The sequence below is a fragment of the Astyanax mexicanus genome, chromosome 11 (assembly GCF_023375975.1).
Source record: "Astyanax mexicanus isolate ESR-SI-001 chromosome 11, AstMex3_surface, whole genome shotgun sequence".
Classification (NCBI taxonomy): Eukaryota; Metazoa; Chordata; class Actinopteri; order Characiformes; family Acestrorhamphidae; genus Astyanax; species Astyanax mexicanus.
The window spans coordinates 31,484,737-31,495,658 of NC_064418.1; the positions used below are offsets into that span (position 1 = coordinate 31,484,737).

Consider the following 10,922-nt stretch of genomic DNA (forward strand, 5'->3'; position numbering starts at 1 on the left):
TCAGCAGGTGAGTAGCTCTTTCTGTTCATGGAAAACAGCCAGTTTGTCTCGAAAAACTGAGCAAACTAAGCAGATTACTTTTGCACATTTCAAAGCAATATAACATGTGAGAAAGCTTAAATACTTTACAAAAAAGAAATATATTCTCTGTCAGAATATCGTTTTTCTTCAAGGCGTTTTGAAGTAGTTTGGCGCCCTCTACTGGCATAAGTCGCATAAAAATATAGGCTTTATGTACAGAATAAACACGTCTGCTGCATACCTCTGAACTGATCCATACTTTACACAACACAAACGTGTTTGAGGTTTTAAAGGAGTTTATAAGTGTGAGAAACATTACAGCATGGCCAAGGTAACCATGTCCAAAACATACAATAAAATTACTGAGTAAAACACAGACCAAGGGTAAACTGTACCAGTAGGGCAGAAGCTATTTAGTTTACTCTCTGCTTCCCTCTCGTCTCTTTCCATCATCTCTGCTTCTGCTCCTGTGCCTCTCTTTTCCAGCCCGCACTCTTTCTCTACTTCTACTTCTCCTTTTTACACTTCGTTCCCTCTCCCTCTCACTTCTTCTTCGTTCAAAGCTGCAGTTCCTCTCCTTATCTTTCCTCCTCCTTTCACTCTCTCTGTCTTTATCCAGGCTTCGACGCCTTCCTTCTTCGCTTCTACCCCGATCCCTACTTACACTCCTCTGTTTGGCCCTCCTTTCCTTTTCTCGCTCTCTTTCATCATCTCTGTCCCTATACCTCTCGCTCCTTTCCCTCCCTCTGTCCCTACTCCGACTCCTGTTTCTCTCATCCTCTCTGCTCTTTCCGTTTGCATCCTTGTGTCGTTCTTTATCCTTACCTCTTTCGTCTCCTCTCCTCTGAGGACCCCCCTCTCTGTCATTATTTCTGTGCTCCCTCTCTTTAGTCCCTTTAGTGTCGTTCCTATGAGGTGAGCTCTGACCTATGTCTGGCCCCCTGTCCTGTTCGTCTGACTGCGTGTGCGAGTGTTTGTTATCTCTGTGTTTAGAATCAGGACTACAAGAGCGCTTTCTTTTGCACAGTTCTTTGATTTTTTCTTTTCCTCTTCTCTCACTCTCACTATCAGAGCTGCTCTCACTGGAGGATTCTCTCTTACTCTTCTTTTTCTTCTTCTTTTTCTTGTCTTTCTTTGCTTTGTGTTTTTCAGGCTCTGAATCAGAGTCAGAGCTGCTGGAACTGTCAGAGAAGCTGCTGGCGGAACTGTCAGAAATCTTTTTCTTCAGCTTTCGTTTGTTCTTCTTTTTCTCCTTTTTACTCTTCTTCTTTTTCTCCTTTTTCTTTTCTAGACGGTCAAGTTTTCTTGAAGAAAGAAAAAAAATATGTCAAAAAATGTTAAATGTCAAAGTGTTTCAGTCTTTTAGAGAGGGTAAAACATTACAACAGTGGATGCAAGGTTATAATTCTTTAATAAAAAAACAAACAAACATTTAAAACATTTATGTGTATATATTTTTAAAACTATTATGATATACCTTAAATAAAAATAATATCAGTTAAAAACAGAGGTTGATTTCAACAAACAATATATTGTTACAGAACTTTACGTCATATTTAACTAATTATTCAATAGTAAAAAATATATATTTCCACACACCGGAGGAGCTTCTGTTTCTGCTTGGTCGTTAAAGATCTAAGGAACTCAACTTCGGGATCCTCCTCCTCCTCGCTGGCCACAAATTCCTGTAGTACATAGATCATATCATGACACACACACACTTACACACGTGCACGCTACACGCCTACAAGTTACACACCTCACAAAAAAGAACAAACTACACAAAATATGAACTAGATGAAAATACATTTCTAACAAGCAGACATACAATGGGTACGTAAGGACAAATCAAAGTGAGAAGCGGAAGCTATGTAGAGCTGTAAAATAAGCAGAGTGTCTGCTTCCCCGCTCACCTATAATTTCGGCAGTTAGTCTCATCAACCCTGCCCTCTTGACTAAACTTGCACTGACTGGAATCACTGCGCGCTGCCTGTCTGATAATTGGCCGTTTTGCTGCAATCACACGCTCTCCTCCTCACTCAGGACTGGGCATGGATATCATTGGTCTTATTTGAGCCTGAGGGGGTTTGGGGGGGGTGGGGGACACCTGGAGATTACCTGTGCTGGATCACAAACAGTGGCGTTCCTCCCAAGGACACATTTCTTCAGCGCAAACCCACTGTTCCGCATCTCTGCCATTAACTCGGAGGGGTGCATCGACGGGCCTGTTAGCACAAAACACAGCCTCACAGTCCCATTGATGTGTGTCTGCATCCCCCTCAGAGGGGAGCACAGCACCGGCTTTGTTAACAGAAAGGGACACCAAATCAACTCACTCGTCCCCTGACTGGGCAAATCATACCGTATTATTCTGCCAAAACAGCAGTTAGAGCAAATCAGAATACACAATAATTGCATTTTTCTGCCAGCGCAGGAGGGGGGCTAGTCTCAGAACTGCAGCGCTGGACCCAGGAGAAGTAAACACATTACTGTACTGCTACACACTTTGATTACAGCCCTCAGCACACAAAACTACTGCTTCCTGCACTGAGAGGGGGTTCAAAAAAATCTGAAATGTTGTAACAGACTGCCCAATCGAAATCCATCTTACAAAGCTTAGATATGACGTAACAGTACAATACAGAATTAAAAACATCTTATGTGCAACTTGTTAAAGCTGGGAAGACAATTAAGATTCACTCAAATTACTTTATGCACTTAAATTTTACTATTATGTTTTGGTAAAAATGTACAAATATATAAACAGAGTTTGTTAAACACAAACAAGTGAACATGCACTCAATAAATACTTCTTTCTTTAATACAAAAAAAGTGAATATAATTTACATGTATTAGTGCCTTCTAGGATGGCAACACTGCCCCCTCTAGGGCCAAAAATATACAGCACAATGAGTAAGTAAGTACATTTTAGAGCACAAAGTATTACAGTTATTTAAAATTAAATTCAGTGTATTTTGGCGCTTGGTTTACATTTGTCGTTTAATACATTTTTCTTCTATCTGGAACACTATAGAAAAGGCGTACCTGCTTCATCAGTAGCCATAGAGCTGGCATTTATCCCTGACAGGCCAAACAGTGGACATTCCCTGTCTGTATTCACATGACCCCACTTATGACACTTGATACACCGAACATTTCGAACCTAGAAATCAGACAGTAGAAATTCACAGACTGGTCCATCTCTGGTGTGAACAAAGTAAGAAATGCCAACATAAGTAAAAGTGTTACATAATAAATTAAATATTAAAAAAATATAGTAATATTTATTATTAAATCTTATTAAATCAGAGTCACTTTTACATTTGGTCCTAGTTTGGATATGCTTCTAATTAGTGGGTAAAAGACATGATTACAAACGGTCAGTTTAGATTAATGCCTCATTTTGCCTTTATACATTCATTTTGTGATGTTTGTGGTTAAGGATAAGGTCCTTATTGAAACATCTGTTCACTTGGCAGCAGTCTTGCGACACTGTTGGGGAATTTGCAGCCAGGACACTTTTATTTATTACTGTAAACAAATAATCAAAGTAATAATTAATAATTAAATAATGAGGCTTGTAATGAAAATATAGCAAATTATTACCTGGATCCCAAAAGGCTGATCTCTGATGTTCATATCATCTTTTGCATATCTAAAGAAAGGAAAATAAAGGTTGTAATAAATTAATGTCAGTAAGTGATTAAGTAGACTATGAAATATCTTACTGAGCATTTACAAAGCGTTACAGAATTAGAATTACAAAGCTTACTTCTCACGAGGAGCAACCTTCTGCCACTCAAACTTGTACTCAGACTCATCACCATCCTGCTACAAACAAATGACATTGAAATGAATGTAAAACTGCTTAAAAGAACATAAATGTATATATAATCAGTACCAAGATGCTTGATAACCTTCAGAAGCTTACCTCCTTGGTCTCCTCTTCTCAAGATCAGTCAGAGTGTGCAAAAGGCAGAGGAAACAGCAAAAAGAGACAAAAAAATAAGAGACAACATGTGATTTCACACCCTAAATGAAAGAACTTGGAATATAATTACCTTTGGATGCACCAGGAGGAGCTTCATACATAAAATTAAGGCCATTTTTCACTCGATCATCACCCATTAGCAGCCTGAAAACAAGAAGAATGATTATTTTACAGTTAATATTATAAGTGACACTGCTGCCATCTTCTGGAAACATAAGGTAATGACAACAAAAAAAGACATACGAACTACTGTACACAAAGAAATGAAAAAATATTTATTATGACTGAGGTAAGGCAGGTTCTAATTCAATTCTTTAAAGTTAACAAAAAAAGATGCTAAATAAAATCAGTAAAGCCAAGTTGTTTGTCACCTAAACTTAAAGGGAAATACAGGCTCCCTGGAACAGGAAAAACATTCACCAGAAATTGTGAGTTCATACAGCAATAAACTTCAACTTATTAAATTAGTATCCTTTTAAGAAACATGCAGAACAAAGACAATTAGTTGGGCAGCTGTTCACACCTGTTGTTGTAGGTCTCCTGCTCCTTCAGGTAAGCCTGCATCAGGTCTTCCTGCTTCTTTTTCTCGAACGTTAATTTCTGCTCTGCTATCCATACCTAGGAAACAGGTGATAAAGGGTTTATTTAAGAGTAAAAATATATTAACTGAATATACTCATACATACATACATGCATACATACATACATACATACATACAAACATACATATACCCAGGTCAAAGAGCAGAACTGAAACAAGCAAAGAAATAAGAGACCACTTCAGTTTCTAAATCAGTTTCTCTGATTTTGCTATTTATAGGTATTTTGAGTAAAATGAACATTGTTGTTTCATTCTATAAACAACTTTTCTCCCAAATTCCAAATAAAAATATTGTTATTTAGAACATAAAATATATTTGCAGAAAATAGCTGAAATAACAAAAACAAATGCAGAGCTTTCAGACCTCAAATACTGCAAAGAAAATACGTTCATATTCATAAAGTCATAAAGAGTTCAGAAAATCAATATTTGGTCGAATAATTCTGGCTGTTAATCACAGTTTTCATGCACCTTGGCATGTTCTCCTCTACCAGTCTTACACACTGCTTTTGGATAACTTCGTGCCACTACTGGTGCAAAAATTCAAGCAGTTCATCTTGTTTTGATGGCATGTGACCATCCAGGTTTTAATTTTGATGAAATCAAGAAAAAACATCATTAAGTGGTCTCTTATTTTTGTCCAGCGCAGTAACGTTATATAGGTAGCTAGCTAGTTAGATAGTTAGTTAACCTAGCTATGCCAGCTAGCAAAAGTCGTAATATGCTAAACACGTTAGCTAACGCTAGCTAACCTAGCTAGTTCCTACTGTTATGTTTGTGGCTACTACAAGCCGTTTATCCGCAGTTATTTTGATTGTAAATGCTCCTTACCTTCTTTATATTTGACTTTGACGCCGGATGAAAATCTTTCTTACACATAAAATTGGCAAAAGACTTCCCCATGACTGAACATCAGTTACATCAAGACACAGATTAGCTAACTACTGTTTACACTGCGACTAAATGTGTTTCCGGGGAGTGCTCGCGTAAACTTCGACCTTTGTAGCGTAACTGATATCTGATCTGTAACTAATGCGGATCGTCTGAAGGACCAGATATGAAACGCGGGCAGAAAATTCACATGATCTACAATCAGTTCATCTGCAGCGCGTCAACACTGGTGTACATGTTTGGGGAAAGTACGTACTGTAATGTAATTTATTAGGAATTGAAAGAGAAAGTGGGGAGGATTTTAAACAGTTCTGCTGAGACAGGGTGCTGCAGTGTAGAGTAAATAGTTAGTTACCCCGCTTTATTACACAAACCGAAACAAAGTCCGGTTTCTTAAATTAGGTAAGCTAACTAGCGTTAACTAGGTTTTATTGTATCAGCAGACATAATGAGATGGTTGATTTGAATAGTTTATTATACGCACTTCGTCTTTCTGCTGCTTTACTCTGTGTGTAGATGTGCTGATTTTACCGCACTGTTTGTTGTTTCACAGGATGAACCCGTCCTCCTGCGACACCTTTGTGGCTCTGCCTCCCTCCACGGAGGGCCAGCGCATTATCTTCGGGAAGAACTCGGACAGACCCTGCGATGAAGTTCAGGAGGTGGTCTACTTCCCCGCTAAGGACTACAGTAAAGGAGAGACAGTAGAGGTGGGTATAACAGGAGGGAAATTGTATATTTACATTTACTCCACTCATTCAAAAAAAAAAAAAATCAGTAGCGTTGGGTCCTGTGTTTTTATTTTCTTCTACAAAAAGCACTTCTTATAATACAGAAAACCAAACACATTTTTCTCACTTCATTAACCATTGTGCAATTTTAAAAAGATAAAATCATGTTTTTCAAAAGAAAAGACAATTAAAAACTATAGTTTAAAAACATTTATTGCACATTGAATATTTATAAAGTCCAAGCAACATAACACAATACAATTTAGCACAATAAATTAGTCATTGTTCAGTATAAATAATTCAGGCTTTCCACTTATCCATCTGAACACCCAAAGTGGTTTAATTTGTACATTTTTGGCTGAATGATTTCGGTAAATATTTGGTGCATCCATACTTTGTGCTGCTGTAATTCAGTTGAAATTTTAAATAACGTTTGTCTGTTGTTTATGCCCTGTGCAGTGCACATACATAGAAATAGAGCAGACAGCTCACACCTATGCTGTCGTCCTAAGTAGACCAGCCTGGCTCTGGGGAGCTGAAATGGGGGCAAATGAACACCAGGTCTGCATTGGGAATGAGGCTGTGTGGGGGAGAGAAAGTGCTGACCATGAGGAGGCTTTACTTGGCATGGACCTAGTCAGGTAATTACACTGGCCTTGTCTGCAATGGCATTGGAAGATATACACCACATGTTCAAAGCAGCAAATCAGATAAGGTCTATTGTTGCATCATAATAACAACAGGTGTACAGTAGTTAAAACACAAAATATACAGACAATACAAATATAGAATAATAACAGAACTCGCTATGGGATAAAAAAAAAATTATCTTATCTTACAAGGTACACATACTGTATATAAATTATGAATATATACAGATGTATACAGCTCTGTAAAAAAATATGAGACTGCTTCAGTTTCTGAATCAGTTTCTATGTTTTTGCCATTGATAGGTATATGTTTGAGTAAAATAAACATTGTTGTTTTATTCTATAAACTACAGAAAACATTTCTTACAAATTCCAAATAAAATTATTGTCATTTAGAGCATTTATTTGGAGACAATCACACATGACTGAAATAACAAAAAAAGCAGAGCTTTCAGACCTCAAACAATGCAAAGAAAACAAGTTCATATTCATAAAGTTTTAAAAGTTTAGAAATCAATATTTGGTGGAATAACCCTGTTTTTTAATTACAGGTTTCATGCATCTTGGCATGTTCTCCTCCACCAGTCTTACACACTGATTTTGGATATCTTTATACCACTCCTGGTGCAAAAAATCAGGCAGTTCAGCTTTGTTTGATGGCTTGTGATCATCCATCTTCCTCTTGATTATATTCCAGATGTTTTCAATTTGGTAAAATCAAAGAAACTCAACATTTTTAAGTGGTCTCTTAATTTTTTCCAGAGCTGTATATAACATTTGCATAATATTTATTCATACTGTTTTAAGGTGTTTGGGTATCCTCATGATGAATTCAGTTATTTTCTGATGTAACTGCTGCTGAAACAATATTTATACTATATAATTGCAGTGAATGTTAGTAATGTTCCCAAATTGTTTGTTAAGACTTTCTTAATTTAAATTGAGCTGGTGTATGTAAATGTAGTGACATATAGTGCATAGATAAGAATATTAAATCTGTGTTTCTTCTTGTTCCTTTAATCACTATTTTTTTGTTATATAAAACATACTGTGACATTTTGTAACAGTCATGTTACTTAACATCTGGCTTGTTCTTTTTTTAGACTCGGACTGGAAAGAGCAGACAGTGCAGAGAAGGCGGTGGATGTGATTGTGGAGCTGCTGGATAAATACGAGCAGGGAGGGAACTGCATGGAGGATGAATGCACATTTACCTACCATAACAGCTTCCTTATAAGTGACCGCACTGAGGCCTGGGTGCTGGAAACCTCTGGGAAATACTGGGCAGCAGAGAGAGTTGAGAGTAAGCCAGAATTATTGGTTGTCAGTGGCTCCTTCTACAATCAGTCTGTACTGCACAGTTTAGCGCTCTCATGTTCTAACACATCTGAACTCACAGATTATGAAATAATAGGCTGCCATGTCAAATCAATATGTCAGAGCCTGGAAAATACTGCACTACTGTTAGAGTAGAATCTGCCCTCGGGAGGTCAGTTTAAATCTATCAGATGTCCCTTTTTACTAGGTACGTCTGCCATTACTGGAATGGATGATTCATTACTAACAATATACTGATCAATTTATATTACTTAATGTGGCTAATGTGAATATCTATTTCTTTTATATTAAGGTGGATATAGAAATATTTCTAACCAGTATTCCATCACCACCAAAATTGACAAGGAGCACCCAAAGATGCGGGAATACGCTAAAGAAAAAGGCTGGTGGGATGGTGAAGTGGACTTCAGTTTTGCTGAGGTTTACTCCTTCATGACCGAGGGCCGCATAGAAGCCGCCGGGGGGCGCTATTGCGAAGGCCGCAGACTGCTGGAGAAAAGCAAAGGTGACTCTATAAAATGAACAATTGATGAAGCGTTGATTTTTGCAATGCTTTATTTTCAGTAATAATTCTCTATTTGACTATTATTCATGTTAGTGCAAATAAGGAATGAATACACCAACAAAAAAATGGATCAGAATAAATGCATGTTTTTATAATTTACTGCAGTGTATTACTATTGCCATACCTACAGGCCGCATCACAGCCCAGACCATGATGGACATACTGAGAGATAAAGAGAGTGGCATTAATATGGAGGGTATGTTCATGACAACTGGAAGTATGGTGTCTGTGATTCCTAAAGATGTGTCGCTTCCTGGTGTCCACTTCTTCACTGCCACACCTGACCCAGAAAGGTATGTTTGGATTGTTGGTGCCTTCGTGTTTGTGATTAAAATAATGCTAAAATATTACTAGTGCTGTCAATGTTAGCACACAATATTAATCTGGAAACTTTAAATTAACCTTTCTAATGCAAAAAATATATAATTTAAACAAACTTGGACCCATCTTCCTACTGTAATTAATGTATGATGAAACACAGATTCACTACTGTTGAGTTTAGAAGGTAAAAGGTACTTTTTTATTTATGTTAAATATGGATTAAATCTCATTACTAATTCTCACTGTCTTACACCTCCCTCCTCTCTGCATCTCGCTCTCACACATACAGACAAACACACACTATTGAGCAATTTACTGTTATACTGAGGATTTTTATTTTTACTCTTTTTATCTTTTTTTAGGTCTGTTTTCAAGCCTTTTATCTTTGTAGCTGACATAAAGCAGTTGAAGCACACATGTTCCCCATGTTTTGGGGAGGATGATCCAGTAAAGAAGAAGCCTCGCTTTCAGAGTAAACCTAACCGTAAACACCCTCTGTTCCTAAAGCACGAGGTGGTGGCTGCTATAATAGACAGCACAAGGGTAAGTCTTTAAAAAACAATGCACTAAAAACTGTCACATATGGTAAATGGAAGTTTTTCTGCTGCTTGCTCATATTTTCCATGATTTATCTGCCCAATATAATTTATATCACACTTATCTTGGATACACAAAGAACAGATAAATATAAATATTATGATGTTATGCTGTTTTTTTTGTTTTTTTGTTAAGCCTTATTGTTGTTTTATTCTATAAACCATGAATAACATGCAGAGCTTTCAGACCTCAAATAATGCAAAGAAAACTAGTTCATATTATCAACTTTAAAGAGTTCAGAAATCAATATTTGGTGGAATATCCCTGGTTTTTATTCACAGTTTTCATGCATCTTGGCATGTTCTCCTCCACCAGTCGTACACACTGCTTTTGTTAATTTTATGCCACCCCTGGTGCTAAAATGTAAGCAGAGCAGCTTGGTTTTATGGCGTAGAGAGGTTTTCAATTTGGTAAAATCAAAGAAACGCATAATTCATAAGTGGGACCACCTATAAATATATAAAGACAGACAGAGATAAATATCAGTTTTCCCCAATTTCTTTGCATCCCTACTATGCTGTGCATTTTTACTGATTTATATTTATTAAAAGATCAGATTTTTTTTTTAGAATAATTATCCATTTCCCGTTTTTTCAATATGTTCATTTAAATACAAGATAAATTTAAATATATACTATATATGTCAAATGTATTATAGTTTTCAGTAAAAGAAATCCGTCTTGTAAGTTATTTCTCATTACAAAAAATCTGATGTCTCCCCCTTGTTTATTTAGGAGAGAGGCCAGAAGATCCTGCAGAAAATGAGAGAGCTGGAGGAGGAGACACTGGCAGAAATGGAGGAGTATCTGACTGTGGGTGTGGAGGACTCTACACTGCTGGTCTACCTGTTCTCAAATACTGTTGAGAAAGAGCTCAATGTTTACAGCCAAGCCTGAGCCAGACTGAGGCACTAACAGATCATTAACAGTGATCATATAAAACTAGCTGGCCTGCTTAAAGTGGGAGTTATAATTTGCACATATTAATAAATAATATTTGTAGTATGGTTGTTAATAATTGTAAAAATACATACAGCTAGAAAAGCATGCAAACCTTCATACAAAGATTGGCCTTTTATAGTCAGACTTCCAAATGATCTGTTCCAGATTAGGACACTCTGGAGGGGGAAAATCATCAGTAATCAGCAACAAATGTTGAAACAAATTGTTGAAACAGATTAATCATTTTTATGTATAAGAAATCTGATTTAAGGGCA

General features: G+C 36.9%; 2 protein-coding genes across 4 annotated transcripts; one reads left to right on the plus strand and one right to left on the minus strand.

Annotated features, from left to right (window-relative positions):
- Nucleotides 1-299: 299 nt before the first annotated feature.
- cir1 (corepressor interacting with RBPJ, CIR1) lies at nt 300-5,602 on the minus strand. 2 transcript variants are annotated; one of them, XM_049484976.1, is made up of 10 exons: nt 5,445-5,602; nt 4,536-4,630; nt 4,083-4,156; nt 3,953-3,966; nt 3,794-3,849; nt 3,628-3,676; nt 3,067-3,184; nt 2,140-2,246; nt 1,621-1,706; nt 300-1,325 (listed from the first exon to the last, which is right to left on the minus strand). In XM_049484976.1, the coding sequence occupies exons 1-10, from the start codon at nt 5,514-5,516 to the stop codon at nt 440-442; spliced, it is 1,557 nt and encodes a 518-aa protein (XP_049340933.1). In that variant the 5' UTR covers nt 5,517-5,602; the 3' UTR covers nt 300-439. The 2 variants fall into 2 exon arrangements, with proteins under 2 accessions (XP_049340933.1, XP_015457227.3); XM_015601741.3 differs by having other exon boundaries at nt 3,794-3,852.
- Nucleotides 5,603-5,647: 45 nt separating this feature from the next.
- On the plus strand, nt 5,648-10,647 carry scrn3 (secernin 3). 2 transcript variants are annotated; one of them, XM_007234857.4, is made up of 8 exons: nt 5,648-5,752; nt 6,058-6,214; nt 6,695-6,876; nt 7,989-8,188; nt 8,516-8,728; nt 8,919-9,081; nt 9,472-9,652; nt 10,441-10,647. In XM_007234857.4, the coding sequence occupies exons 2-8, from the start codon at nt 6,059-6,061 to the stop codon at nt 10,600-10,602; spliced, it is 1,257 nt and encodes a 418-aa protein (XP_007234919.3). In that variant the 5' UTR covers nt 5,648-5,752; nt 6,058; the 3' UTR covers nt 10,603-10,647. The 2 variants fall into 2 exon arrangements, with proteins under 2 accessions (XP_007234919.3, XP_007234918.3); XM_007234856.4 differs by lacking the exon at nt 5,648-5,752 and adding an exon at nt 5,759-5,906.
- Nucleotides 10,648-10,922: the final 275 nt, after the last annotated feature.

Coding starts and splice junctions, on each gene's coding strand:
- cir1 (XM_015601741.3), bottom strand. CDS start 5,516: ATGGGGAAGTCTTTTGCCAATTTTATGTGTAAGAAAGATTTTCATCCG. Junction 4,157..4,535: donor CAGGAGACCTACAACAACAG/GTGTGAACAGCT, acceptor TCTTGTTTTCAG/GCTGCTAATGGGTGATGATC. Junction 2,247..3,066: donor TATGGCTACTGATGAAGCAG/GTACGCCTTTTC, acceptor TTGTGCTAACAG/GCCCGTCGATGCACCCCTCC.
- scrn3 (XM_007234857.4), top strand. CDS start 6,059: ATGAACCCGTCCTCCTGCGACACCTTTGTGGCTCTGCCTCCCTCCACG. Junction 8,189..8,515: donor GGCAGCAGAGAGAGTTGAGA/GTAAGCCAGAAT, acceptor TTTTATATTAAG/GTGGATATAGAAATATTTCT. Junction 9,653..10,440: donor CTATAATAGACAGCACAAGG/GTAAGTCTTTAA, acceptor TTGTTTATTTAG/GAGAGAGGCCAGAAGATCCT.